The sequence below is a fragment of the Hemicordylus capensis genome, chromosome 1 (assembly GCF_027244095.1).
Source record: "Hemicordylus capensis ecotype Gifberg chromosome 1, rHemCap1.1.pri, whole genome shotgun sequence".
Taxonomy (NCBI): domain Eukaryota; kingdom Metazoa; phylum Chordata; class Lepidosauria; order Squamata; family Cordylidae; genus Hemicordylus; species Hemicordylus capensis.
In genome coordinates this window covers 72,783,470-72,810,622 of record NC_069657.1, presented here as the reverse complement: position 1 = coordinate 72,810,622, position 27,153 = coordinate 72,783,470, and the positions used below count along the sequence as shown (strand labels likewise).

Below are 27,153 nucleotides of genomic sequence, written 5' to 3'. Positions count from 1 at the left end.
TTCTGGAACATCTGAGGGGACTGGGGGTGGGAGGCACTGCTTTGCAGAGGTTCCACTCCTACCTCTCGGGGAGATTCCGGATGGTGTCTCTTGGAGACTGTTGTTCTTCCAAATCTGAACTTTCCTATGGTGTCCCTCAGGGCTCCATATTGTCACCTATGATGTTTAACATCTACATGAAACTGCTGAGAGAGATCATCAGGAGATTTGGTGCAGGTTAAGGAGGTGGTCAGAGGTGCTTTTTATCAGCTTCAGTTGGTACGCCAGCTGTGTCCATTTCTTGAGATGAACTACAGTGGTCCCTCGACTTACGAAAATAATCCGATCCGAACGCACGTTCGTAGGTCGGAATTTTCGTAAGTCGAAAAGCGCATCCACGGAGGTCCGGAAACACTCGTAAGTCGAGGAAACCGCATCTAAAAATTCGTAGGTCGAGGAAGCCGCATCTAAACCGGCAACGACTTCCGGTATTTTTTGTCGTTCGTATGTCGAAATCTTCGGATGTCGAGTGCTTCGTAAGTCGAGGGACCACTGTACCTCAAAAAGGTGGTACATATGCTGGTAACCTCTAGACTGGATTACTGCAAAGCGCTCTATGTGGGGCTGCTTTTGTATGTAGTCCGGAAACTGCAGTTGGTTCAGAATGCAGCAGCCAGGTTGGTCTCTGGGTCATCTAGAAGAAACCATATTACTCCTGCATTGAAGGAACCACACTTGCTGCCAATATGTTTCCGGGCAAAATACAAGGGGATGGGCTCTGATGTCTCCAAAGGCTCTGATGTTTGGATCTCAGAAGAGAAGCAGAGCAAAGAGCAGATTAATCAGGTTAATCTAGGTTGGCAAGGAAGAGGCGATGGCTATTTGTAACAAAAAGATGTCCCTATGCTTGATTTGAGCTTCACCTTGAGGGGCCTTGATGGAATCTGTCAATAGGCGGAAAACCTCACAAGCAACAAAACACTAGGAGTTGTAAACAGCAGCAACATAATCTAATATAATTTCAAAATGAATGATTAGAAGTCTAATGCCACTGTAAAAACAGAGAGGGTCCTGGCCTGTGTTTGAAAAATAAATAAATAAATAAGAAAACAACTAGCAGGGCTTGCCTTGGAGGAGTTGCCTCCCATGAAGGTACTGGGTGTGGGTCTCTGCCCACACTGGAATGATACTGCAACAATGGAGAGGTTCCAGTCCAAATTACATTAATAGGAAAATGTTTCCACAATTGTTGGCAACTATGTGTGAGTCACCTATAAGTAGAGCTGAAGACTTCCCATGTGCATTTGTAGCACTAAACAAGAAAGAAACTGTATCTGGACAGAGAGTAACTTTTCTTAGGTATTATGAACTTTAGTTGAACTTTTTTTAAATAAAGAAAATAAGCTTGCCTATTTTAAATAATCAGATATAAAGAAAACAATGAAATGCACTGCTCATTTAAATAAATTAGATATAAAGAAAGCAATGACATGCATCACTACAATGATCCATAACCCTTTAAACAGGGCTGTGAGTGGTGGTGCCTTTTGATTCTGTGCTATGCGCAGCTCATATCAGTTTTAGGACTTCCAAAAAATTCAAGTTGCCAATTTCCTAATGCCCTGTCTGTAAAATGCTTATATAGTAAAAGTGTAGCCTTAGAACTCTCTCCAAGAAGGTACAGACAGAAGAACCTCCATATCCACGGACTCGACATCTGCGGATTTACGTATCCGCAGCTGGATAATTAACACCCAACCTCAGTATATGTGGGTAAAAAACAGCAAATAAGAGGTTAATTACACATATCCGTGGGTCAGGGATGGCCGGAAATGTCCTTGGAGGTCATTTCCCACCACCATTTTGTGACACTGAACCATTTTGTGGCTCATTTGATGAAAAAACTGTGCGCACACACACACCCCCCATGATTTTTCGCTTAAAAATTGGGACTTTGGACTGGTGAGGGGGATCACTGGATTGCTGAAGGCCTGCAGAGCATGGTAGGGTGCTTTATTTTGGCATTTGGGGGGGCATTGTGTGTTGTCCCCCCTCCAGGCACTGGGAACCTAAACTCTGCGATGCAAGCTTTGCATCTATCTACACAAGAGTATTCTTGAGAAACAATCAAAAGAGGTAACACTGAGCATTTCTACAGCTCCAGTTTTACTGAAATAGAAATGTTTCCCGCCAAAATTGACAAAACAACCTGTCTGTTAATATCAAGAAATGTGAATACATTGCTTTATGTCAACACACAAGACTTATGTCCATCATCATTTGATAAAGCGTCTTCAAAATGGAGGTTCACCAGGTCACCGTAGTGTATGTGGACATCTTTATTATCAACGTGGTTATAGACTTCATGTGCTCTGTTCAAGATATACAGTCTGTGGACTTTATAATTTATCTGATTATATTTATTATGGCATCTATTGGTATATATCATTATATTATGTATATTTAATATATTCATATTGCATATATTTCACAATTTAGTAATTTCTATCTTATTGTGCTCTTATCTACTGGTTATTTTAGGAGGAATCTTTTTGGCTTTCTTGTGACACATTTAGATCTCAGTATGCTATACATATTTCACCCTGTCATTGCCTTACCATAGGAAAGTCCTAGGAATTCACAACCTGCCAGTCATCTGACTGAAACAGGGGCATATCTAGGGTAGGGCAGGCAGGGCACGTGCCCCGGGCGCCACTTGAAGGGGGGCGCCATTTTTTAAAATTAAAAAAATAATAAATGGCCACCGAAAACAAAATGGCCACCACGCATGCTCAAATGGCCTCTGTGAGGCCCTAGGCCATGTCAGGCCTCATAGAGGCCATTTGAGTATTAACGATGGCCATTTTGTTTTCAGCGGCCATTAAAAAAATTTTTTAACAAACGGCCACCGCACATGCTCAAATGGTCCCTGAGAGGCTCTAGAGGCCATCAGGGAGAGGGGGAACTTTTGCAGATCCCCGCCACAGCCTTTAGGAAGTCCCCTGAAGGGGCTACAAGTATGTGTGTGTGTGTGTGTGTGTGTGTGTGTATATATATATATATATATATATATATATATATATATATAAAGTCACTGTACACATATTTAGTTTGGCACTATGTACAGAGAATCAGGGTTTGTGAATACTGAGCTGAAGTTTATGAGCTAGGATTGTATTTATTTGCTCATACTTTGCTTCTTGTGATAAGTGAGTTAAGTGAGTCTTAATAATATAGCTATTAATGGTGAGTTTGTCTTTGAATAAGTGTGAAATCCTTATTATTAAGGCCACTGGGAGTTTCTTGCTCTCTTTCTCTCATTTTAACTGTCTTTCTGAAATACTAGAATATATTCCAAGCAGTGACACTGTTTACTCTGCATAACCTTTAATTATTTTCAGAGTATCTGGGAAAAGTCGAATTCTCCATTTATTGTTAAAACTTATGTAATAGTGATGCTACAATGCATAGCCGAGAATTAGACAGGCACTTCTGTTTAGTTTTCCAAGTACACCTCCACATAGTATTTGGGTATTTCATGAGCCCCAGCATACTGAAATTTGTAGTTTTCCAGCATTTTTTGGTCTGGCTACGTCCACTGCTGAATATTTTTTTGAAATATTAAAAGATTAGCGAGCTTGACTTGTATTTTTCAGCTGATATTATGGTAAAGTCATCTTAAAGATGGGTGTCAGATGCTTGGACAGGGGTGCAATTTCAGTGCTTGCCCTAGGCGCTATTTTCCCTAGATACGCCTCTGGACTGAAAGGCATCATTTTAGTGAAAACCCACAAAGGGGCTTTCATAGAATGCAAGCACAGATGATCTACCAGAGGTGTTGATCAAACCCTACTTTAAATTTACTCCTGACTATTTTAAAAAAAATGCACTTCATCTAGAATCACCAAAGAAAAAAAGTACTGAAAGACATACACTTAATCTTAACTCATAAAAAGGACAAGGTGCTATTCATTTCTGACAAACAAGCTTTAAACCTCAAAATGTTTTGTACACAGAGATCAATGTCCAACCATTCTTTCTAGAAAAGATGGCTTTACAAGCATAAATAAAGGGATATGTGAAGACGAGAATTAGGAAAGCATAATCTACTAAAAACCTTTTTATAAGCCGTGGCTTGAAAACCCTCACTGCTAACTATGCACCATCAGCTCTCAATACTTCTACCTCACCCCATACTTTAGCTTGGGGGCAGGGGAGATCCATAAAAAAAGATTCCATCACCAGAATCTGAACCTTGAAAAAAAAGCATAGGCAAAAGAAAACTTAATTTGAAGAAGAAGTAATTCATTACTATATAATTAAGCAGAGGAAGGGTCCCAGAAGATTCTTTAGCAGAGCATTCCATCACAGTGAGCCTGTTCAGATATCTCAGTCCTTATCTCCCAAAACCATGGTCTGGAGGTTTGGAAGCATGCTGTGGGCTTGCATACTCCCAGGCCCCACTCTTGCATGCAGGTACTAGCCTCAGCTTCATTTATGCCAATTGTCATTTGCTATGATATCCAATTGCAAATTATGACTAGCGTGTGCCTGCTTAACAAAGTTTGCAAACCCACTCCAGTCCAAACTATGGTGTCAAATCATAGCTTAGAGACATTGTGCTACCCATATTTTTGACAAATGGTGGTTGGAGAAAATTAGTTAACTAGAGGAGAGAACTCACACATAAGAGGGGAGAAGAGGGAGGGAGCAGGGAGCACGTGAACCAATGGCATATTCTTAAATCTCCAAACTATGATTTGGAAGATTGGGTTTTATATCATATCAATTGCATCTGGATAAACGTGAAGTTTCAGATCCGATCTAAAATATTTAATTCTCCCTGTGACCAAATTAACACCCTTGATTCCCATCACGGTCCAAATGCTTCTTATTTTGCTCATTCATCTTGCAATGCTCTCAGAATGTAGAGCTACTGAAATTATGAGCTGACTTCCAAGCACACCTTTCATTCAGCTCCTTGTTTCTTTCACCAGGTTTCATCAAAGGAACTAGAGCAGATAAATGTTCTGCCGAATTTCCTTGCCTAGGCCAGATCAGAGTTAACATATTTACAAACACCAAGCTGCAATTCAAATCTATGTAGCCATATCCAACCCAACAGAAATTCAGATTAAAACAAAAGAAAACAAAAAGGTCTTACACAAGATTCCCAGCTTTTTAGTTCCACACAACAGTTCTGTGACAGTGGCTTACATCCTTTTGAAATCCAGCTAGCAGAGTTCTCAGATCTCAACTCACTTCCAACAGCTAGGCCCCGTGCAGAAAACAAGCTACTTAAAGCTGACCAAACCGAAAGTCTCCAGCTTAAGCAAAGAGGTCACCAAACATGTTTTCCAACTAACTGCTGGGCTTGGTATGTCACCGACACAACCCTCTAAGTAAGGCTTGTGACAAACAAGTCTTACATTATTGTTGGAAACCGGGAGTGTCAGATACAGGCTGCGCCTCAAAAAGGCAAAGCTTTGCAGCTGCTGGAATGGTGAAGAGTTTGCTATAAAAAGAACACTGCTGCTCAGCTCCAGCATTTTTGGCTTGAAAAGGCTTCTCCATACAAGATACCGAGGCAGAGCGGGGGGGTATTACAAATGCTCCATCAGAGTTTCATTTCAGCACTGACTCAGCAGGGATTATCCCTAGAACCCTACAGTGCCGAAGCTCAACTCTGGATCATGTCAGACTGCTTCTGAGCACACATAAAGTGCTTTCCCCTCCCCCTCCTATATAACCATATGCAGTCCTACAAGCCCCTCCCCCTTTATCTAGGACTAGGAGAAAGCTGTCAAATTCAAATGAAGCAGCTTCCAGACAGGCCTCTACCTTGGCACTTCTTTTTAGAAATTTAACACAAAATGCAATTCCATAAGGGAGACAGGGAAACCTTTGACTAGCTAAACAAAACCCTCAAACCTCCATCTTTCAACATGCTTTTCTTAAAGAGGACCAAACATCCTTTTGTAATTATCTTGAATAATTTAGCAGGCACACACACATATATCCTTTTATGCCATATGAGGCTTGTACATATGACCATTTTGAAGTAGGTAGGAACCAAGGTGAGATGCCACCCAGGATGCAACACACAAGCATCACCTCCATTTGGCTCTGCAAAGCCAGCAAACTTGCAAGCATGACTGGCAAGGGCTCCACTGATGAACTCAGCAGCTGCAAGCCCCACCCCTCCATTGAAGGTCCTCCAAGAGCCTGTATGCTTCCCTGGCATATTTGCTTTGCCAGCAGACTGAAACAACTTCATGTTGTCAGCAGCTTCCATCCCATTAGCCATGAAGGAGCAGGAGGCAGATGCAGCCCTGCCAAAGCTACTCCAGCCTCAGAATCAGTGTGTCCTTTGCAGTCTAGCATGTCAATTCACAGTAGCCACTATGGTTTCCATGGTGGAGAGGGCGTGCTGGGTACCAGTGGCTGGGCAGTAGAGGTGTGAGGGTTCTCATGACCTGAGAATCAGAGTAGAATGGCTCTTTCTCTGCTCCACCCTCAGTAAAAAGCAGGGTTAAAAACCTGGGTAGCCCGGCCAGGAGCAACCGGGGCTGGAAGGAAATGCGTGAGTTCTGGTTTTTGGGTTTTGCACTAGCTGCAGTTTCCGGATATTCTTCAAGGGCAGCTCCACGTAGAGCGCATTACAGTAATCCAGCCGTGACGTGACTAAGGCATGGCTAACCGTGGCCAGATCTGCCTTCTGAGAAAGGGACACAGCTGGCACACTAGCCGAAACCGTGCAAAGGCACCCCTGGCCACCACCTCCACCTGAGCTTCCAAAAGCAGAGCCGGGTCCAGTAGTACCCCCAAGCTGCGTATTTGCTCCAGTGCACCCCCATCCAGAACTGGTAAAATCTCCTCATCCCAATTGGCTCTCCTACTGACCAACAGTACCTCCATCTTGTCCAGATTCAATTTCAGTTTATTAGCCCACATCCAACCCATCACAGCCTCCAGCCCCCAATTCAGGACATCCACCACCTCCCTAGGATCAGATGACAAGGAGAGATAGAGCTGAGTGTCATCTGCATATTGCCAGCAACTCAGTCCAAGTCCCCAGATTACCTCTGCCAGCGGTTTCAAGTAGATGTTAAACAGCATGGGGGACAAGACCGAACCCTGCAAGACCCCACAGGCCAGGGGCCACGGAGCTGAGCAGTAGTCCTTCAGCACCACCTTCTGGACCCTCCCCCCAAGAAAGGACTGGAACCACTGCAACGCAGTACCTCCGATTCCCATACTTGAGAGGTGGCCCAGAAGGATACCATGGTCGATGGTATCAAAAGCCGCTGAGAGGTCCAGCAGAACCAACAGGGACACACTCCCCCTGTCTAGTTCCCAGCGTAGGTCATCCACTAGAGCGACCAAGGCAGTCTCAGTCCCATACCCAGGGCGGAAGCCAGATTGAAAAGGGCCCAGATAATCTGTATCATCCAAGACCCTCTGCAGCTGGGACGCCACCACACGCTTTGTCACCTTGCCCAAAATGGGTAGGTTAGAGACCGATCTATAGTTGCCCAGGTTGGAGGGATCAAGGGAGGGCTTTTTTTAGTAGTGGTCTTACCACCGCCTCCTTGAGGCACGGTGGCATCCTGTCCTCCCTTAATGAGGCATTAATAGTCACCTCCAACCATCTACATGTACCCTCCCTGGCAGTTTTTATTAGCCATGACTCAACAGGGTCACCAGCTCTGGACAATGGAAACTCTCCGAGGGCCGTCTGGAATCCAAGCGGATCCATAAGCCTCCGGGGGCGGACCATCTTAGTTGGCCCAACACCCCTGCAGAGGGCAGATGGAGCAGTCAAACTAAACCCCACCAGACAATTATCTGTCCATGACAAGGGAGTGGTCTCAAATTCCCCCACTTCCAGATCACTTATTTCCTGGTCGGCAAAAACCAGATCCAGAGTATGTCCTGCCACATGGGTAGGGCCCGATACCAACTGAGACAGGCCCATGGTTGCCATGGAGGCCATGAAATCCTGAGCCGCACCCACTAGGGGGGCCTCAGCGTGGACATTGAAATCCTCCAAAACAATAAACCTGGGGGAACCCAAAGCCACCTCCGAGACCACCCCTGCCAGCTCAGGTAGGGAGACTGAAGTGCAGCGGGGTGGTCGGTATACCAGCAGAATCCCCAGCCTATCTCGGAGGCCCACCCTCAAGAACAATCACTCAAAATGATTACCCTCCATCCATCCACAACCAAAGACTAAACATTTTATATATTTATATTTACATTCCACTTTTCAACAAAGAGCAGAGGGAGAGGAGACAAGGAGGAAGTTGGCAGAGGAGGGCACAGAGAGGATGCAGGAATGAGAAAGCTCTGAAGAGGCAAGGAGCCTTGAGAAGGAGTGGCAGTGGTGGCAAACTGACATGCACGTGCAGGAGCGGAGAAAAGGAAGAAGGAGCTTGGCAGAGGATGACACAAGGACAAAGAGGGGCAAGGAGTCTTGGGGAAAAGCAGTGGCAGCAAACATACACACAAACACATGCGGTATGTTTTAGGCCACTCTGCCTCCAAGTCAGCCAGCCACCCGCCCCCCACCCCACTGCCAACCAACAGCAAGCTGGCTGCACATGCTGCTGACAGAACTTGCAATTGGTCTAGTTCTGTCAAGATTACTCGGGACCAGATGTGAAGGTGGAGGACGACACCGGGGCAGTGGAGAACTCTGGAGGCATGACATGGGGGCAACGGACAGGAGCAGAGAGCTCAATCCAGCATATAGCTGAGCCCCTGCTGAGTACCACTAGGACTCTTCAAAGCACCACCAGTGCTACTCATACCACTGGTTGGAAACCCATGTGCTAGGGCTATGGCCTGTACAGAGCCTTTTCAGTGGTGGCACCTATTTGGTGGAATTGTCTCCCGGAGAAAGCTTGCCAAGAGCTTCACTTACAGCTTGGATTTTCTAGATTGTGTTAAGTTTCCACACCAGTGCCAGATATTCTTGCAAGTGTCTATAACTGGAGAAGAAACCCTCCACATAATCTAGAGAATCAAGCTGCAAGCATAAATAGATACTAGGGTTTTTAAAGATTCACCTCACAGGAGCAACTTGTAATGTACCATATAGATAAAGTTTCACATTCATCATTCTAACACTGAACTTAAAGGAAAGAGGGGGAAAGAGAGGGAGTGAACACATGCAGGAAGTAGTTTTTACTGGATTAATATAGTCGTTTTGACTTTGCTACTGTCTATGTTGTTGCTGTTCTTATTGTTAGTTGATTTTAATGTTGTATTAAGTTCCAATAGGGCAGAATGGAGGGGATAGGTATTCCCTCTTCTTCAATCGCTATCAGTACTTCTGGGATTATTTATAACATTAAAATTTGAACACCTGCTCATGAATAAGAAATGAGCATCAAAGTTTCTTAACGCTGCAAAAATTAGTGCTGATCCAGAACTACTACCCTCATTTCCATCACTCCATTCAGAGGCAGCAAAGATGGGGGGTGGGGGCAGGGGCATAGCAAGGTTGCAGTGGGCCCAGAGACAAGATTTTAAAATGGGCCCCCCTCACTGAAGCTCAGCTCATGAAGTAAAGAAATCTTAAATGGAGCTGAATAGTGGTAGCATAGTAAAAAAAATTTTAAATAGACAGACAGGCAGTAAATTGTGGACGATGCAAGTCATTTCATAGTACTAGAGAAAGACATGCTGTTCTGGTAGCTCCAGGTCTTAACCATCACATCAATTTCAGAGGATGAATACAACTGAAGGAAGCCTGGGCGGGTGCACGGCTGGGGGAGTCAGTCATGTGACTTGCCTCTGGGGGCCCCCAAGGCAGTGGGCCCCCAGACAACTGTCTCTCCTTGCCCTATTATAGTTTAGTGTGCTTCCAGGGGTCAGTACTATTGTTTTTGCTAAGGAGAAGTGACTTCTGTCTGTTGCCCCAGAGAATAGATTGTCTACACAAAATGAAGAGATATCAGCCTTAACACTGACAGGCTATTGCAGAGTAATTAAGCATATAGCACACAGAGTAGAAATAGCATCAGTGTCTAATGCAGGCCTGCTCAACTTTGGCCCTCCTGCAGATATTGGCTTACAACCAGAGGCGTAACTATAGGGGGGGCAGGGGGGGCACGTGCCCCGGGCGCCATCTTTTCTGGTCACGTGGGGGGCGCCGCCATGACAAAAAAATTTTTAATTATTTTTTATTTTTTGTTAATACAAATGTTTCCTGCTCGGTGCAGCAGCGCTGCAGCAGTCAAGGGAGTGCATCGGCGCCCCCTCCCCCACGAGTGGTCCCTTCCGCGCCGCCCGCGCCCCCCCATTGCTTTGCTGGCGCCTGACGGCCAGTCAGTGGCCTGGCTTGGCGGCGGCGGCGGGCGCTTGTGAGGAAAAACCTAAGTATAATGTAGTATGTTGGGGGGGCGCCATTTCAGTGCTTGCCCCGGGCGCTGTTTTCCCTAGTTACGCCTCTGCTTACAACTCCCATAATCCCTGGCTATTGGCCACTGGTACATGTATAAGGACTGTACTTGCCTGAGGCTCTTGGGAAGGGGAAGGAAGCTGGAAACCTTTCTCATGATAGCTGTGCTGAGTTTGAGAGTATGCTTGTTCCTCTCCCTTGCACAAAGGCATAATATTTTCTACTAAAGCAAGAAAACTAAGGCCCTTGCCTCAAAATATTCACAGCCACTTCCTAGGGGACCCACAAACTTACTGTGATTCATACTGCCCCTGAGCTGCCAGTGGTGATGTGAAATAAGTCAAAAAACATTTTGATGAATTATTCGGGTCACTACTGGAATAAACAGCTATCAATGCTAGCAAAAGTCCTTTAAAATGATAATTTTTTATTCAAAACAATATAAATAATAGTTTAGCCAGGCTTTTAGTTTATAGTTTTAAGTTTTAGAGTTTTTAATCTGTATTTTAAACTTTTAATTGTATTTTTAGATTGTGAATCACCCAGGGACTTGCATATGGGGTGATATAAAGATGTGTTAAATAATTTAATTTAAAATACCAGTCCCATAAACCTCATTATTCTTAAGGCAAATCCATGGATCTCTTTTCCCCTGTTTTGTAAAGAATATGCATAAGATTATCACAAATCTATATCGTCAGTGCTATTATCTTATATATATTAAAAACCAATGAAGGTGTGTCTAATAAAACTCTCTTAATATACAGGTGCAGAAGAATCACTACAACTTACTAGCCTCTGCTGAACTGGGAAAATACATTTGATTATGTAGTCAACAAATGCCTTGTTACTGCAAACTGTCAAAGCAGCACCACCTCCTACCTGATGAGCCCAGCTGTTTTTCCTGGTTGTGTTTTCTCTGCTTGCTTCTCTCTTTGTTTCATGTCAGCCAGCCGCTGCCGCATGTTGATGGTCATTTCACTACTCAAACGCCAGATGAAAATACAGCTGGAAGAAGAAAGTATAGAATTATATCTTGTTTTAGACATAAATATCCCAATCCTAATCCTACCTTGCATCCTTAAAGAAGGATAACTTCTACTGCATAATTGTGTTTTCTCCCCAGTACTGCGAATGAAAGCCTGATACCCACTCTACAGAGTACTTTATCTGGATTCACTGCCTTCCATCTTTGTAACAGACATTCAGAAGGTCTGGGTAGTACTACAGTTCCCCTACCCCTGAAGTATTCAAGTACCTTACTTTAGAAGACCTAGGTAATAGTTCTCACATGAATTTTCACAGCTTTTCTGTTAAAGCAAAATATAAATCTCTACTTTTAACTAAGGAACTATTCAAAACACTGGTACAGGAAGCAATGAAAGGGGGAAAGGTGAGCACACCAACAGAGGATGTTACTAAAATTATTTGCAAATGAATTTCCCGTTAAAGTCTACAGGGCAAAAAACGACAAAAACGGTTTATACATTAAAATCTTCAAAATAGTTTCAAAAAAATTATCAAATTTTCATTAATTTAAAATTCATTTATTGGCAGTATGCTAGAAATTGAATATTGCCAAGTAACAAGTGTTATGGGATAGCCAATAAAGTTGTTTTTTATTCTGAAATTGTTTGGTTTTGATCAAAAACCCCTACTGTATTTACATTTACATTTTTTTCTCCCTCCTCATTTGCCGCCCATAAAGTTTCAAAATTTGGACCTTACCCTCATAAATGTTGGCTGCTTAGAGCAAGATTTGAAAACATGGAATACAAATGCATTAAATAAATAAAATGTGTTGCTGGAACCCTACATTGTAGAGTAAAGGTCAAGTTGTGCCATTGAGTCAGTGCTGACTCCTGGCGACCACAGAACCATGTGGTTTTCTTTGGCAGAATACAGGAATGGTTTACCATTGCCATCTCCCACTCAGTATGAGATGATGCTTTTTAGCATCTCCCTATATCGCTGCTGCCCGATATAGGTGTTTCCCATAGTCTGAGAAACATACCAGTGGGGATTCAAACCAGCAACCTCTTGCTCCCTAGGCAAGTTACTTCCCCACAGCGCCATTAGGTGACTACACTGTAGAGTACCTAACAGTTAATCCATCCCCACTTTCCAGCTTTGGATCATTTATTTATTTTTCATTCATTCATTTTTTCTTTCAGTCAGTGGTTCTGGGCAGTTTACAGCAACATAAAACAAAACACAAAAATTAAAACCTTAAAACAATTTAAAACCACAAATGAGTATTCATTCCAAGCAGTACTGGAGATAGCACACATGCACAAAGTTAATTTCCACCCTAGTGATAAAATGAAGAGTTACAGTAAAAAGGAACCCCTTGCTTACCTGTCACCAGAGACTGAGATCAAGTGTTTACAGTCATTGCTGAACATCATTCCAGTTACAATCTCTATAAAAATCAAAAGAGCAATTAGAATAGTACTTGAAACCTCTCAGTCAAAATACAACTAACAAGTTGGAGTCCTTTAGCAATACTCGCTAACATTATGGGACCCTATAAATCAGTTAAAACAAACACTACCCATTCAGTGAGTTCCAGCTTGGTATTGCCACGAACTAATCCATTGTGACCAGTGATTGTCCCGCTAGAGCAGGCCTGCTCAACCTAGGCCCCAGCTGTTTTTGGACTACAGCTTCCATAATCCCCAGCCACAGTGGCAATAGCCAGGGATTATGGGAGTTGCCAGCCAACATCTTCAGAAGGGCCAAAGTTGAGCAGCCCTGCACTAGAGGGACCACCTCAAGCAATTAGTCTACTGTGAAGAAAAAGTAGTATCAAAGCAAAAAGGCATCAAGGCTAAATGGAGAACAATGGTCAGTAATTTATCTGAATCAATCCAGAGGGAAAAGGACTATGATCTTAACTTGGAAACTTGTGATCTTGACTAATGTGCATTTCAGTTTTACAAAAGTAGTGAGGCGGCCACATATCCATGGCTTCATTCCACAGCACTGCTATAATGCTCACGCCTGGCATTAAGTTCACACAGTACATAATATGGGTGCTCCCCATGGAATTATTGTCCAGTTAGAAGTGGGAGCAATAAGCAGGTGGGAAGGATCCATGTGATTGATTCCACTCATACAGTGTGAGGCCTTTAAAACATTACAAAAGTAACACTGGATGAAGCTATGGCAAAAGCAGCTCCCATGCCACTGCTTTAACATCTGAAGGGCACCTCATTTGTGTAGGTACAAATTCTGGTCTGTACTACCATGATTTATTTATTTATTTACTGGAACGTCATGTAATAATTTAATAAACTAAAAAGTTCAGCTTAAGTAAGAGAGCAAAATTCCTTCTTTTTACATTAATCTTAATTGGGAATCTCAAGGAAAGAAGAAGACTGTAAGAAGAGAGGAAGACACATATTTCTATGAATATATATTTTCATCATTGTCATAGGAACATAGGAAACTGCCATATACTGAGTCAGACCATTGGTCCATCTATCTCAGTATTGTCTTCACAGACTGGCAGCGGCTTCTCCAAGGTTGCAGGCAAGAATCTCTCTCAGCCCTATCTTGGAGAAGCCAGGAAGGGAACTTGAGAAACCTTCTGCTCTTCCCAGAGCAGCTTAATCCCCTGAGGGGAATATCTTGCAGTGCTCACACATCAAGTCTCGAATTCAGATGCAACCAGGGCAGACCCTGCTTAGCTATGGGGACAAGTCATGCTTGCTACAACCTATTTCTTTCACCTAAAAAGGGGATTATATTTCAGCAATTTATAGCCTGCTTTTGAGTTAAGTTCTTAAACTGGGATAGAATTGAAAATTGAAAGTACATATAAAATGATCATTCAATATAACAGGGGTTTAGGTTACAACCAAAGAACCAGGAATATATATATAGTATTAAGAATTTTTAGCTAACAGTCACCATTACTAAAGGTTCTTGAATTTACCTGAATGTCCATACATTGTGGCCACACACTCGCCTGAGTAGAAATCAAAGATCGAAAGGTTCTTGTCAGAGCAGCTTGTTGCAATATAAAGACCCGAGGGGTCAGTTTGCACCTGAAATAAACAGCCCAGAATAGAAAGAATTGAACCAATCACAGGTGGAGTGGGTACAAATCCCTTGCTTTAAAGAGTCTAGTTTGCAAGATTTTACTAAGTGTGTAAAACAATATAAGTAGGTTTATTGGTTTTGTTGGGGAAAGACACTATCTAGCCAAAGTTAAGCATTTTAACATTTCATTGGCTGGCATCCAGAGCAGCATACCAAGGACGCAACGAACCAGTTTGCATAACTCATTCTGAAACATAACACACGGGGGTTCTTAATGCATTTTTAAGAGTATAGTTGAGCTATCACTAGAAAAAGAGCGACAACTCATATCTGTTTTAAGGCACTTGTCCCTATAACCGTTTCCTAATAGCCTGAAATCTCCAAAGAGTGGATTGTGTGTGTTCTTGTAAGTGTTTTTTGTTGCCCTCCCAGACTGCTTACTGCTCTTCCTTTACTGCTCTTCCTGGCAGGTTTCCTGCTTCTGATGTACTTAAAGAAGTTTTTGTTATTCCCCTTGATACTTTTGGTTAAATGTCCCTCAAACTCTCTTTTTGCCTCCCTTATTGTCACCTTGCATTTCTTTTGCCAGAGTTTGTTCCTTTCTGTTCTCTTCGTTTGGACAGCCCTTCCAATTTTGGAAGGAAGTCTTCTTCCCTTTTATGGCTTCCTTGATGGTACCCGTTAGCCATGCTGGCATCCTCCTGGACTTAGTGGTACCTTTCCTCCTTTTGGGTATACAATCTAACTGGGCTTCTAGTATTGTGGTTTTGAGTAAACTCCATGCACTCTGGAGCAAAGTGACTCTCCTGATTTCCCCCCTCAGCTTTCTTTTCACCATACTCCTCATTTTGGAGAAGTTTCCTCTTCTGAACTGAGTCAGATAGCAGTGACAAGAGATGATATTCTAAAACGTCTTGAAAAAAAGGAAAATTAACAAATTTTCAGGGCCGGATGGCATCCATCTAAGAGTCCTCAAAGAACTCAAATGTGAAATTGCTGACCTTCTTGCTAAAATATATAACTTATTCCTGCAATCAGGCTCTGTTACCAGAGGACTGGAAAGTAGCAAATGTAACACTAATTTTCAAAAAGGGATCCAGGGGTGATCCGGGAAATTACAGGCCGGTTAGCTTAATGTCCATTCCAGGCAAATTGATGGAAAGCATCCTCAAGGATAAAATTGTAAAGCAAATAGAAGAACAGGCCCTGCTGGGAGAGAACCAGCATGGCTTCTGCAAAGGTAAATCTTGCCTCACAAACCTTTTGGAGTTCTTTGAGAGTGTCAACAAGTGTGTGGATCAAGGTGATCAGGTTGACATAGTATATCTGGACTTCCAAAAAGCTTTCGTCAAAGTTCCTCATTAAAGACTCTTGAGAAAACTTAGCAGTCATGGGATAAGGGGACAAGTACATGTGTGGATTGCTAACTGGTTGAAGGACAGGAAACAGAGGATAGATATAAACAGAGTTTTCACAATGGAGGAAAGTAAGAAGTGGGGTCCCCCAGGGATCTGTACTGGGGCTGGTGCTTTTTAATTTATTCATAAATGATCTAGAAGTAGGGGAAAGCAGCGAGGTGTCCAAATTTGCAGATGATACCAAACTCTTTCGGGTAGTCAAATCCAAACAGATTGTGAGGAGGTCCAAAAGGATATCTCCAAATTGGGGAAGTGAGTGACAAAATAGCAAATGCGCTTCAATGTTGGCAAGTGTAAAGGGATGCACATTGGGATGAAAAACCCCAACTTCAAGCATACGTTGATGGGATCTGAGCTGTCGGTGACTGACCAGGAGAGGGATCTTGGGGTCGTGGTGGACAGCTCATTGAAAGTGTTGACTCAATGTGCGGCAGCTGTGAAAAAAGGCCAATTCCATGCTAGGGATCATTAGGAAGGGGATTGAAAATAAAACTGCTAATATTCTAATGCCCTTATACAAAACTATGGTGTGGCCACACCTGGAGTACTGCATACAATTCTGGTCACCACATCTAAAAAAGGATATTGTAGAACTGGAAAAGGTGCAGAAGAGGGCATCCAAGATGATCAGGGGCCTAGAGCACCTTTCTTATGAGGTAAGGCTACAACACCTGGGGCTTTTTAGTTTAGAAAAAAGACGACTGCGGGGAGACATGATAGAGGTCTATAAAATCATGCATGGTGTGGAGAAAGTGGATAGAGAGAAATTCTTCTCCCTCTCACATAACACATAACTACAACCAGGGGTCATCCCATGAAATTGATTCCTGGGAAATTTAGGACCTGCAAACAGAAGTATTTTTTCACACAACGCATAATCAACTTGTGGGATTCTCTGCCACAGGATGTAGTGACAGCCAACAACCTGGAAGGCTTTAAGAAGGGTTTGGATAACTTCATGGAGGAGACGTCTATCATTGGCTACTAGTTGGAGGGCTATAGGCCACCTCCAGCCTAAAGGCACAATGCCTCTGAGTAGCAATTTCAGGGGAGTAACAGCAAGAGAGAGGGCATGCCTTCAACTCCTGCCTGTAGGCTTCCAGTTGCATCTGGTGGGCCACTATGTGAAATAGGATGCTGGACTAGATGGGCCTTGGACCTGATCCAGCAGAAGAGAACTCCTCTTTGACAATATTATCAGGTTTTGAAAATAGTCTGGTCAGGGGCTATAAGAAGTACCCCTCTATATGGTTTGGAAGTGCAGGCTTGCAGTCTCCATCTTGACTACCTGGACTCATGGAACATGACCCTTCCACCTGACCATATTTGTCCAACTCTCAAGGTAGTCACTTAGCACAAGCAGCATGGGGTAACTTTATCCAAGATCAAGTATGACATGCAACTGTAAGGTATTCCCCATAGTACCTCTTTTTCTGCAATACTGAGAAGGAGGGTGGCTGAGCAGACACGTTAAGGAGAAGGACTATTTCTCAAGGGAATACTGAAGCTCCTCTTTTCGTTCTGCACAAAGGATTAGTCTTACTAAGCACCTCAACAGGACCTCAGATAAGGCTGTGACACTCCCACTTAGAGAACCGACCTCCCCTGGATTTTCCCTGGAACCTGGATTTTCTCCTGGTTCGCTGGGTTTCAAGTGGCACTCTTGCCTCTCCTCCACCCTGTCCTTCTGCTTGGTCTCTGGGAAGAAGTACCCAACCATACCCCATCCTGGACCTGCAAGTGTGACAGACACACAAACAGAATTGGAATAAGGTATCTATCTATATAATTCTTGTAAATGTATCAATTGCGAAAGTTTGTAAGCAGCTGCCTGGGGGATAGCGACAGGGATGACAATGGCGGTGGCAGCTGGTCAGTTGGAGGCGGCGGCGGGCTGACCCGGCTGCCAGGAGCAGGAGGCGGCGGTGACGGGCAGCCTGGCCACTGGTAGGAGTCAGTGGCCTGGCCCAGCTGGCAGGAGCAGGAGGTGGTGGCGAGCTGGCCTGGCTGCCGGAAGGTGGCGACAGATTGGCTTTCCAGCCAGCTGGCCCACCCGCCAAAAAGCAAGGGGGTGGGGCCGAGAAGAAACAGGCTGGCCTGCCGGCCAGCCAGAAACCACAAGGAGGGGCAAGAGCTAGTGGGCTGGCCAGCCAGAAATCTTGGGTGGTGGTATGTGTGGGGGGAGAGAAGCAGATGGTAAGCCAGAAAGCTGGGCATGCGGGGGGAAGTAGTGGAGGTGTGTGGGCCAGCCAGAGGCGCAGATGCTCTCTGCCCGGCCCAGCTAATTACTAATAATCTCTCTTTCTCCCTCCCAAGTCTAAATCTGCAGGTCCTCTCTCTGGCAAGCCTTAAGCTGATTTAATTGCAATTCAGACCTTTAAGCTAAAATGCCTTTTTGTGGGTCTCTGATATTGCTAGTCAAGTTTCATTGCTTTTCACCATCTACTTAACTATTTTTCATTTCCTATACCCCAATAATCCTTAAATAAATTTGACTTATTACATTCCTATCTCAAGTCTTTATTTCCACACCAAAGCTTTGCACAATTGACACTGTAACAGACTGTTCACTCTAGCCTTGCTAATTCCCCACACAAGCCCAAAAGTAGTCTAGGGATGTTCCACCAGTGTTCTGGAACTGTTTCATTAATCATCACTTCCTCAGTTTCACAGACATTTAATAGTCTGCATTGCTAGCTCTGGAAAGCAAACTGAGCTAGGTAGAAGCATCTCTTCCTAAATCAAATATAGGGGAGCCCAAAAATCTCTAAGCAAACAGCTTCAGAATCCAAGTACAAGGCTACTGTGCATGTAGCACAACACAGCATGCTGGAATCTTCAAAGGCTGGTGGAGAGAGTGCCCAGGATTTTGCAAGAAAGACACAATGGAAAGAAGGCACAGTGTCAAATATGTTTAAGCAGCACTACTGAGTGTTGTGCATATGACTAGCATATAGCAGCAGCAAAATTATCCACAGCTGCTACTTTGGAAAACAAGACACTGTGATTAAGAAATCCATAGCCAGGATGTATCTATTCATTTCCATTTTTAGCACAGGGTGGTTCAAGTATGATAGTTACAGATATTAGTTGATTACTTTCTGGACTAATGAACAGCTCTCGGCATTTTTTTGTTTGCTTTTAAGTATTTCATTATATCTTTTAATTGACAGCTAGGATGCCTTTGCAGCAGATTAGCCATTCTGTAAATTGCATCCAAATAAAAATCCCATCAATAAATGTTGTATTACAAAGGGTTATCACATAACATGAAACAAACACCAGACCCCACTCCCCAATGAGAACACAAAAAACTCAACTATAAAACAAAAACCACAAAATCAAGGAAAGGAAGGGGAGGGGGGAAATCAACAGGCTGAGCTGAAATCAGTGGAGGCCTTACTTTAATGAGGGTGCCATCTTCACTTTGGGATCCCTTGTATAGCTTCTTTTGCTTTCCACTGCTAATGTTGAAAATCCTGAGGGGAAAACAAGACATGACTCAAGAACAAAGGAAAAGTATTGCTGAATCAAGTCAGAGATCCACCTAGTTAAAGCATTCAATTTCCATCAGTGGCTAGCCAAATGTCTCTGGGAAACTCACAGGAAGCACTTGAGGTATACAACCTCTTCTCACGGAGGTTCAGTTTAGCTAGTACTAGTGGTGTGCACAGAACTGCGGAGGTTCGGTTCGACGCCAGCGGGGTATGCCTCTTTAAGGGTGGGGGAGGGTGCATTTACCCCTCCCGCCGCTTTCCCCCCGCTGGCACTCTGGTTTTTGCAAAGTCCATGGGGTGGCACCGTTCTTAGCAGGAAGTTGCCGGAAGTAGCAGGCGTGCATGCGCACGTCGCACGTGTGCAGAGCAGATGGGTGTGCGCACACGTGATGTAAGCACGTGCCCCCGATACTTCCAGTGACTACTGACCAAGAACCGGGGAAGGGGCAGCAGGGAGGCATGCTGCTGTCCCATGGACTTTGCAAAAAAAGGAGTGCCAGTGGGGGGGAAGTGGCGGGAGGGGTAAGTGCACCCTCCCCTGCCCCGTTGTCAAACCTTCGAGCCAGCGCCGCCTTCGAACTGGTTCAGAGGCTTTTAGAATGGCCTCTTGACCGGTTCGTACACATCCCTAGCTAATGCGAGACCTATTATCCATTTAATTGTCTAATCCTTTATAAAAAGTCTTCTAAGTTAGAGGCCATCATCACCTCTCTAATTGCACCTTGCACAATTACACACTGCTTCTGTATTCAATGCTATGGATCAATTTGAAGTAGTTATTTCTAAACATGGTGTGCTAGCTAATTCTTAAATACTGAGGTTAATCAAACAGATTAGGCAGTCACATAAGTGGCTTTCTGATTGCTTCTTGGTAAAGCATACATAAAGACCTAGGCTAGAAATAAAGGCTTTGATGTTATGCTTACACTTGTAAAGAAAAATTTGTTCAGAACCTAGATAAAAGAAGGGGAAAGCAGGAAAAGATAGACATGAGCATGTTATTAACCAGCCATGGCTGTGCTCACACTGCCTTGTAAGAGACCTGTGTACTCCAATTACTCAGAGATAGATCCAGGAAGTTACTGCTAAAATTTATATTTTAAAAAATATGAGGGACAGCCATTTTTTGTTCTTTGTCCTAACAGCCCTCTCTTAGCAGAGGCTGGTCAAATTATGTCTGAATAAACCTTTTGCAGTAAGACTGTTACAAATTTCAGTTATGCCCTATTTTGTGTTCTGGAGAACTTAAAAGTTCTCTCACCACTTTGTGATTTTTTTTAGTTGGTCCTAATACAGGTATTTCTCTACTTTGACTTTTGCAAATTCTGCAGAAGCCCTTCCAAGGGTAGTTCCAGCAAGTAAATGTGAATCAAAACATCCATTATAGCAACATCTTGTTAAACTCTTTAAAATGCTTGTGTTTTAAACTGCTTTAATAGGAATGTCTCCAGGGGAGTAGCTAGGGAAGAGGGGGCCTGTGTTCACCCCTCTCACCGGCAGCCCCTCAGAGTGAGAGAGATAGTGAAGAAAATAGGGACGGGTGGAGCTAAGAGGCCCTCGGGAGCTGGAGGGCACGAGTTCTTTGAACCCATCCACTCAATTATAGCTACACCCCTGGATGTCTTCTAAATCTCATATATCATTTTTAGTAGTACTAATCCATTAAACAGCTCATCATTAGATGGTGTTCTGATTTTTTTATCCCTACATGAAATAGTTTGTTTTTAAAACCTTGTTTAAAGATCTACTGTTCCCTGGCACAGCTAAAACACTCTCCCCATTGGTTGAGGTGGTGACAACATCAGCACTGCCCAAACTCCCTGGCACGTCAGCTACTTCCAGGTACATCTGGACAACGAGGCAAATGGAATGGCAGGGAGGTATGCTGCCGCCCTGATGGACTTTTGGAAAACCGAGCACCGGTGGGGAAAATGCAGGCGGGGGGGGAGTGCACCCTCCCCCACCATCGAACTGGCATCTGCCGGTTCCGTGCACATCTCTACCTGAATCTTCTTAAAGAGAGGCAGACTATAAGGGCTCTCTCTGCTTGTCAGTCCCTTTGAATACATTTTGAAACTCCCTTCTTTTGTATTTCCCCCTCCCTCCTTCCCCCAGCAAACGGGAGCACAGGTGCCCAGGACAGTATTTGATTTTGGTGATAAGAATCCAACCACCAAGTAAGGAGATTGCAAGCCTAACCGAAGCCACTGGCAGAAAATCAAATCAGCAAGGGAAAAACAGGCCTCCAAAAAGACACTTGAAATGTCAAAACGGGGTTGTTTTGTTCACGGCTTGAAACGGGCCTTTTATTTAAAGGGTGTTTTGTTCGAAACAGCCTGTTTCAAGTCAAAAACATTGTGACAGCAAAACATTTTGCATTTCCCTAAAAAATAGATAGGAACATAGGAAACTGCCATATACTGAGTCAGACCAGTGGTCTATCTAGCTCAGTATTGTCTTCACAGACTGGCAGCGGCTTCTCCAAGGTTGCAGGCAGGAATCTCTCTCAGCCCTATCTTGGAGAAGCCAGGGAGGGAACTTGAAACCTTCTGCTCTTCCCAGAGCGGCTTCATCCCCTGAGGGGAATATCATGCAGTGCTCACACATCAAGTCTCCCATTCATATGCAACCAGGGCATACCCTGCTTAGCTATGGGGACAAGTCATGCTTGCTACCACAAGACCAGCTCTGCTCTCCTAAGATCCTCTCCAGATCTTGGCTCTGTCCCTATAGCAGAAAAACAGGTTGCTTACCTGTAATGGGTGATCTTTGGGTGATCCAGGATCATTCACAATATGGGTTCTGCGCCTGTGCAGTAATCCCTGTGGAAGAATTTGATAGCTCCTCAGAGTGCTCTGTAGCTCTGCCCTTAGTGCACGCTTGGTATCTTCGGCAGCAGAGCACCCTTTGGCTCAGTTCCTAATCAACTGCTGGAAGATTATTCTTGCGATGAATGGTGAGGTAATAAATGCATTTAGAAGCATCCAAATAATTGGGAGGTTGGGCAGGTGTTGTGAATGATCCCAAACCACCAAAAGATCACCTGTTACAGGTAAGCAGCATGTTTATCTTTGAGGTGATCTGGGAGTCTTCACAACATGGGTGACAAGTGAGCTCACCAAGAAGGTGAAGGGTTACAAGGATGCTATGAAAAAACCTTTTTAAAAAACAAGAGCCCTATTGACGATTTACGTTACCTTAATTTCCAGAGTCTAAAGCTCATCACAGTCATAAGGGAGGAATGGGGAGAGCATATAGATAGAGAGAGTCTCTAAATCTCCCTAACCTCCAGACATAACCAGGGCCAAGAGCTCCTGGAGAACTCCAGTAATCCATTCTTTTTCTTCTGAAGGAGGAGTAACTAGGGCCCATGAAATGATACCTCTGTTTCCATGGGTAGTTTCGGTGGTAGGGAAGAGAGGAAGGAGGAGTCTCTTCCTTTACTGGGGAAGCGGAAGGTATCTTAGAAATGGGAATAGGTAATGCACCACAGCCTATGCCTTCTTCAATATCAAGACCATGTAATGAAAACACCTTGAAATTAGAACCAGAAGGGGTTGTGTGGGAAAATCCCAGGATGGAATTGATGTCCTGTAGAATAGGAAAATCCTTTGACATAAATGGTGTCGAGGGGAAATCAATTGCTAAGTCTGAAGCGAGCATGTTAATAGGTTGAAAAACTGTCTCTGAGACTGATGTAGGAATATTGGAGTAGCAACTGTCAATGAAGAGGGTAGAAGAACGTTCGTTGTCGGCACTGGGCTCAGTGTTGATGCTGGAATCAGTATCTGTGCTACTAACGGTGTTGAGGCAGACGATGAACTAGGAGACATTTAAAGAAGCTCCAGAGGAGTTACAAATACAACAAATAGTTATAAATACAATGAATATTTTAACAAAAGTTCCCAAAGCAGTTTATATAGATAAAAACAAAAAAAAATGGCTCCCTGTTCCCAAAGGGCTCACAATCTAAAAAAGAAACATAAGATAGACACCAGCAACAGCCACTGGAGGGATTCTGAGCTGGGGATGGATAGGGCCAGTTGCTCTCCCTCTGCTAAAGAGAATCACCACTTTAAAATTCCCATTCCAACAGAATTGATTCCTTAGATGTCAAGGCTGGAATTGGTGGTCGAGCCACTGATGGCGGAACTAGTGATTTGCCCCCCAAAGCTGCTGGCGAAGGGTTGGTAGTGTCCAAGATCAATGATGTCAATATCAGGGCTGCTGACTACACTGAAATCTTTCAGTGTTTGGATGCAGAATGGGATGGAGAATCTCCTTCCTGATGTTAGAATTTCTTATGGTGGCCTTCTCTTGATACATCATGTGAAAACATATTTGAAAAACATCTTTGGAGCACTCCGATTCAGTGCATACTGTATGGGAAGCTCTATCTGAGAATGCCTTGATCCCAACATCGACTTTGAGTGCTGATGCTTGGGTGAAATTGATGTTGATGATGTCAATGGTAACGGGGACTGTGGCATCGGAGTTGGAGGGTGCAAAGTACAATGCAGCCCTCAAAAGCAATTCTCTACTCTTTCTGGTTTGTTTAAAGAAAGATAGGAAAATTTTACAAGAATGGACAAAGTAGTCTGGCCAAAGTCTGTGAAATCCAGCAAAACAACTTTCTATTTCTTTCCAGGAACCAAGTACAACCAGGGAGCAAGTCCTAAGAGAGACACATGCAATGGTGGTCGAGAAGGAGCTGAGCCAAAGGGTGCTCTGCAGCCGGAGATACTGAGCAAGTGTTGTGTGCGAAGGGCCAAGCTACAGAGCACTCTGAGGAGCTAACAAATCCTTCCATGGAGGCGCAGAACCCACGTTGTGAGGGTTACCGGATCACCTCAAAGATACTCTAGTTCATATCCTGCTCATTTCTCACCTTGACTACTGCAACCTTCTCCTCTCTGGCCTTCTGTTGCACTTCAGCCCCCTCACCTCCAACCAGCATTCTGCTACCAAAATAATTCATATCTCTTGTTCCTCTCATGTTACATTCCTCTTTAAGTCAGCTGAACAGGCTTTCTGTCTGGTCCCAGATCTAGAACAAGCTCCTTGTTTTTTACCAGCAAAGACCACCATCTCTCCACTCTTATATCCCATTATCTTCCTGCCCATGGCCTACACTCTTCCATCCTGAATTGTCCAAAGTTACCTTATTTTCTACAACAACTCTTTCCTTTTTACCTTGCTGCCCTCCTATTCCAGGAACCCCAAATCACTCACAGGGTGCCTTACTTTCTGATCGCATGATCACTTACTTCCTTTAAATCCATCCTCAGAACCCACCTTTTCCATGAAGCCTGTGGCACAACCCTGTTGTCCCTATACACTGCAATTAAGCCCAACAAAATGTACATGAAATAGTTGTATATATTCTTCCCTTGTTTACTGTGTCTCATTTCTACTCCCCTTCCTCTGCCTTCTACTTCTAGACTGAGTTCCTCAGAGCAGGGACCTGTTGTATCACTTGCTGTAACACACCTTGTATGTGGATGGCATACATGAATAAAACACCACCATCAGGTCCTAAACAGTAGTTTTATGTCCACTTTTTGAATTGCCACCAATATTTTCAAAACCTATTGACAGTTTTAAGATCTGCGGATCTTAGGGTAAATGTAGATCAATTAGACAGACAGTGAATATACCATAGTCAGCACAGGTGTGTCTTAGGAAGAACATATATCAACAAGGTTCAAAATTAGTCCTCTCTAGAACAAGCCAAAGTATTGTTTATTGGTGAAATAAACTAAGGTTACAATTGTATGCACACTTTCCTGGGAGTAAAACCCACTGAACACAGACGCTAACATCCTGATTAAGGAAACACTGGTGCAGCGAGAGCATCAGAACAGCACTTCCAGATTAACAGACCAGGGAATGGTGCACTGGTAGGAGAGCGTGCCCTCAGAGACAAATTTCAAGGTGGTACAGAGGGTTTCCTAGAGAAGGGGTGGTTGTCAAAAATCCTGCCCCTCCCCCTCACCTGTTAATCTGGAAGTACTGTAATTCCAATCGTCTTGCTGCATGGTGCTTCCATAGTCAGGATGCTGTCCAGTGAAACCCGCTTCTGAACCAATATGCACAGAATCACACTGTAAACCATGAGAGAGGTTTACAGGTGGGGAAGCTTCCAAGACAACTAGTAAACCAACCTGATGTTACGGTCTTGGCATCCAATAGCAGCATACTTCCAGTTGGGGTCCACATCCATGTCATACAGAGTAGTCTTCCTAACAACATGGTGTGTACGAGTGAACTGAACCCCATCGGCTGTCTGAACACAAGGAAAATAAAAAATGATAAAAGCCGAATACTTAGGCCAGACAGTTAAATGAATGCACAGTATCTCCCCAAACAATACTCTAAAGAAGACAGAGTATTATTTGCTCTCTACAGAAACAGTTATAAGTAGATGCTGAAGTCACAGTGTCTGACCTGCTCAATAAGCAGAAGTCCTACACTGATTCTTACAATCTGGTCCTGTTAAAATACAAGCACCCTATAAACAAGGTTCAACTATTGAAGAAAAGCAGGGTGGTGATGGATGGTGTTTGAATGGAAAGGACCAGGGCCTGCAACATGATGCCCTTGCTTCTAGTGCCACTCTTAAAATAGATCTATTCCACAAGTTACATAAAAAAGCAGAATACTCTAATGGAATTACCTTCTGTGCTGTGCGGAAATAGATACTCTTATCTGCTCCACAGCTGATCATTCGCACCTTTCCATCATTGGCTGAAAGAGGAGAGAAACATATAGACCCATGAACAGACATGCAACAAATTTTGCCCTTTAGGTTATTCCATTTGCTATCATTTCTTCTTTACAATCTGCCACGTATATGCTCACATCCAAATTCCTGTTTTAAACCAGGCTACATCCATTTTGAAAGAGCATAGAAGATACCAGAGAGGAGTACTGCAAACGAACCCATAAAAACAGGTTGCTTACCTATAACTTATTATCTTTGTGGGGATGCATGGTCACTCACAACTGAGTCTTCTGGACCTGCACAGGAGGCCCGCGGAAGGATCTATAGCTCCATACAGGTGCTCTCTGGCCCTTTAAAGCATAGTGATATCGGAGCCTACAAAGCCAGCTATAGAGCACCTCCCTCAATGAAGGGATTGATAACACTGAGAGATAGAGAAGATAGCAGACAAGCTACAGCAGCCTAGGTAAGTAAACAGTTCATACCAAGGTAGCAGAGGGGATGGCCAGGCGGGTGTTGTGAGTGACCACGGATCCCCACAGAGATCATAAATTACAGGTTAGCAACCTGTTTATCTCTGTAGGGAACCGTCCCTCACAACTGGGTGAGTGACTAGCTTTCGTAAAGAGGAGGTGGGTGCTAGCACTTACAGTACTTTCTTCAAGACTGCCTGACCAGAACTGGCCTTTGAAGCAAAATACAAGCCCACAGCATAGTGATGGATAAAGGGCAGGTCCAAGGACCAGGTGGCAGCCCTGCAAATGTCCTTCATACTGATGCCCGACATGTGGGCCACTAAGGTAGCCATGGACCTAGTGGAATGTGCCCGAATTTTAGAGGGCGGCTGAACACCTTGCTTCTTATAACAAAAGGAAATCAGTTGCACCAGCTAATTGGACAATCTTTGTCTAGAAATGATGAAACCTTTACTAGCTCCTGCATAAGAGATGAACAGCTTGTTAGGATGCCTGAACGCCTTTGTGTGATCCAGGAATTAAAGGAGACACCTGTGGACAACTGGGGTATGCACAGAATGCTCGAGAGGTGTAGATGGGTCACAGAAAAATGTTGGCAACACAA

At 43.8% G+C, this 27,153-nt stretch overlaps 1 protein-coding gene across 7 annotated transcripts in view; it reads right to left on the bottom strand.

The window, feature by feature from the left end:
• Positions 1-27,153, bottom strand: part of MAPKBP1 (mitogen-activated protein kinase binding protein 1) — a 164,881-nt gene that overhangs the window by 25,384 nt on the left and 112,344 nt on the right. For all 7 annotated transcript variants that reach the window (XM_053283011.1, XM_053283012.1, XM_053283014.1 and 4 more), the window contains 6 exons: positions 26,026-26,096; positions 25,514-25,635; positions 19,256-19,331; positions 14,328-14,439; positions 12,746-12,809; positions 11,270-11,395 (listed from right to left, as the gene is read on the bottom strand). In XM_053283011.1, coding sequence (XP_053138986.1) covers positions 11,270-11,395; positions 12,746-12,809; positions 14,328-14,439; positions 19,256-19,331; positions 25,514-25,635; positions 26,026-26,096 — 571 coding nt within the window. The remainder of the gene's footprint in view (positions 1-11,269; positions 11,396-12,745; positions 12,810-14,327; positions 14,440-19,255; positions 19,332-25,513; positions 25,636-26,025; positions 26,097-27,153) is intronic.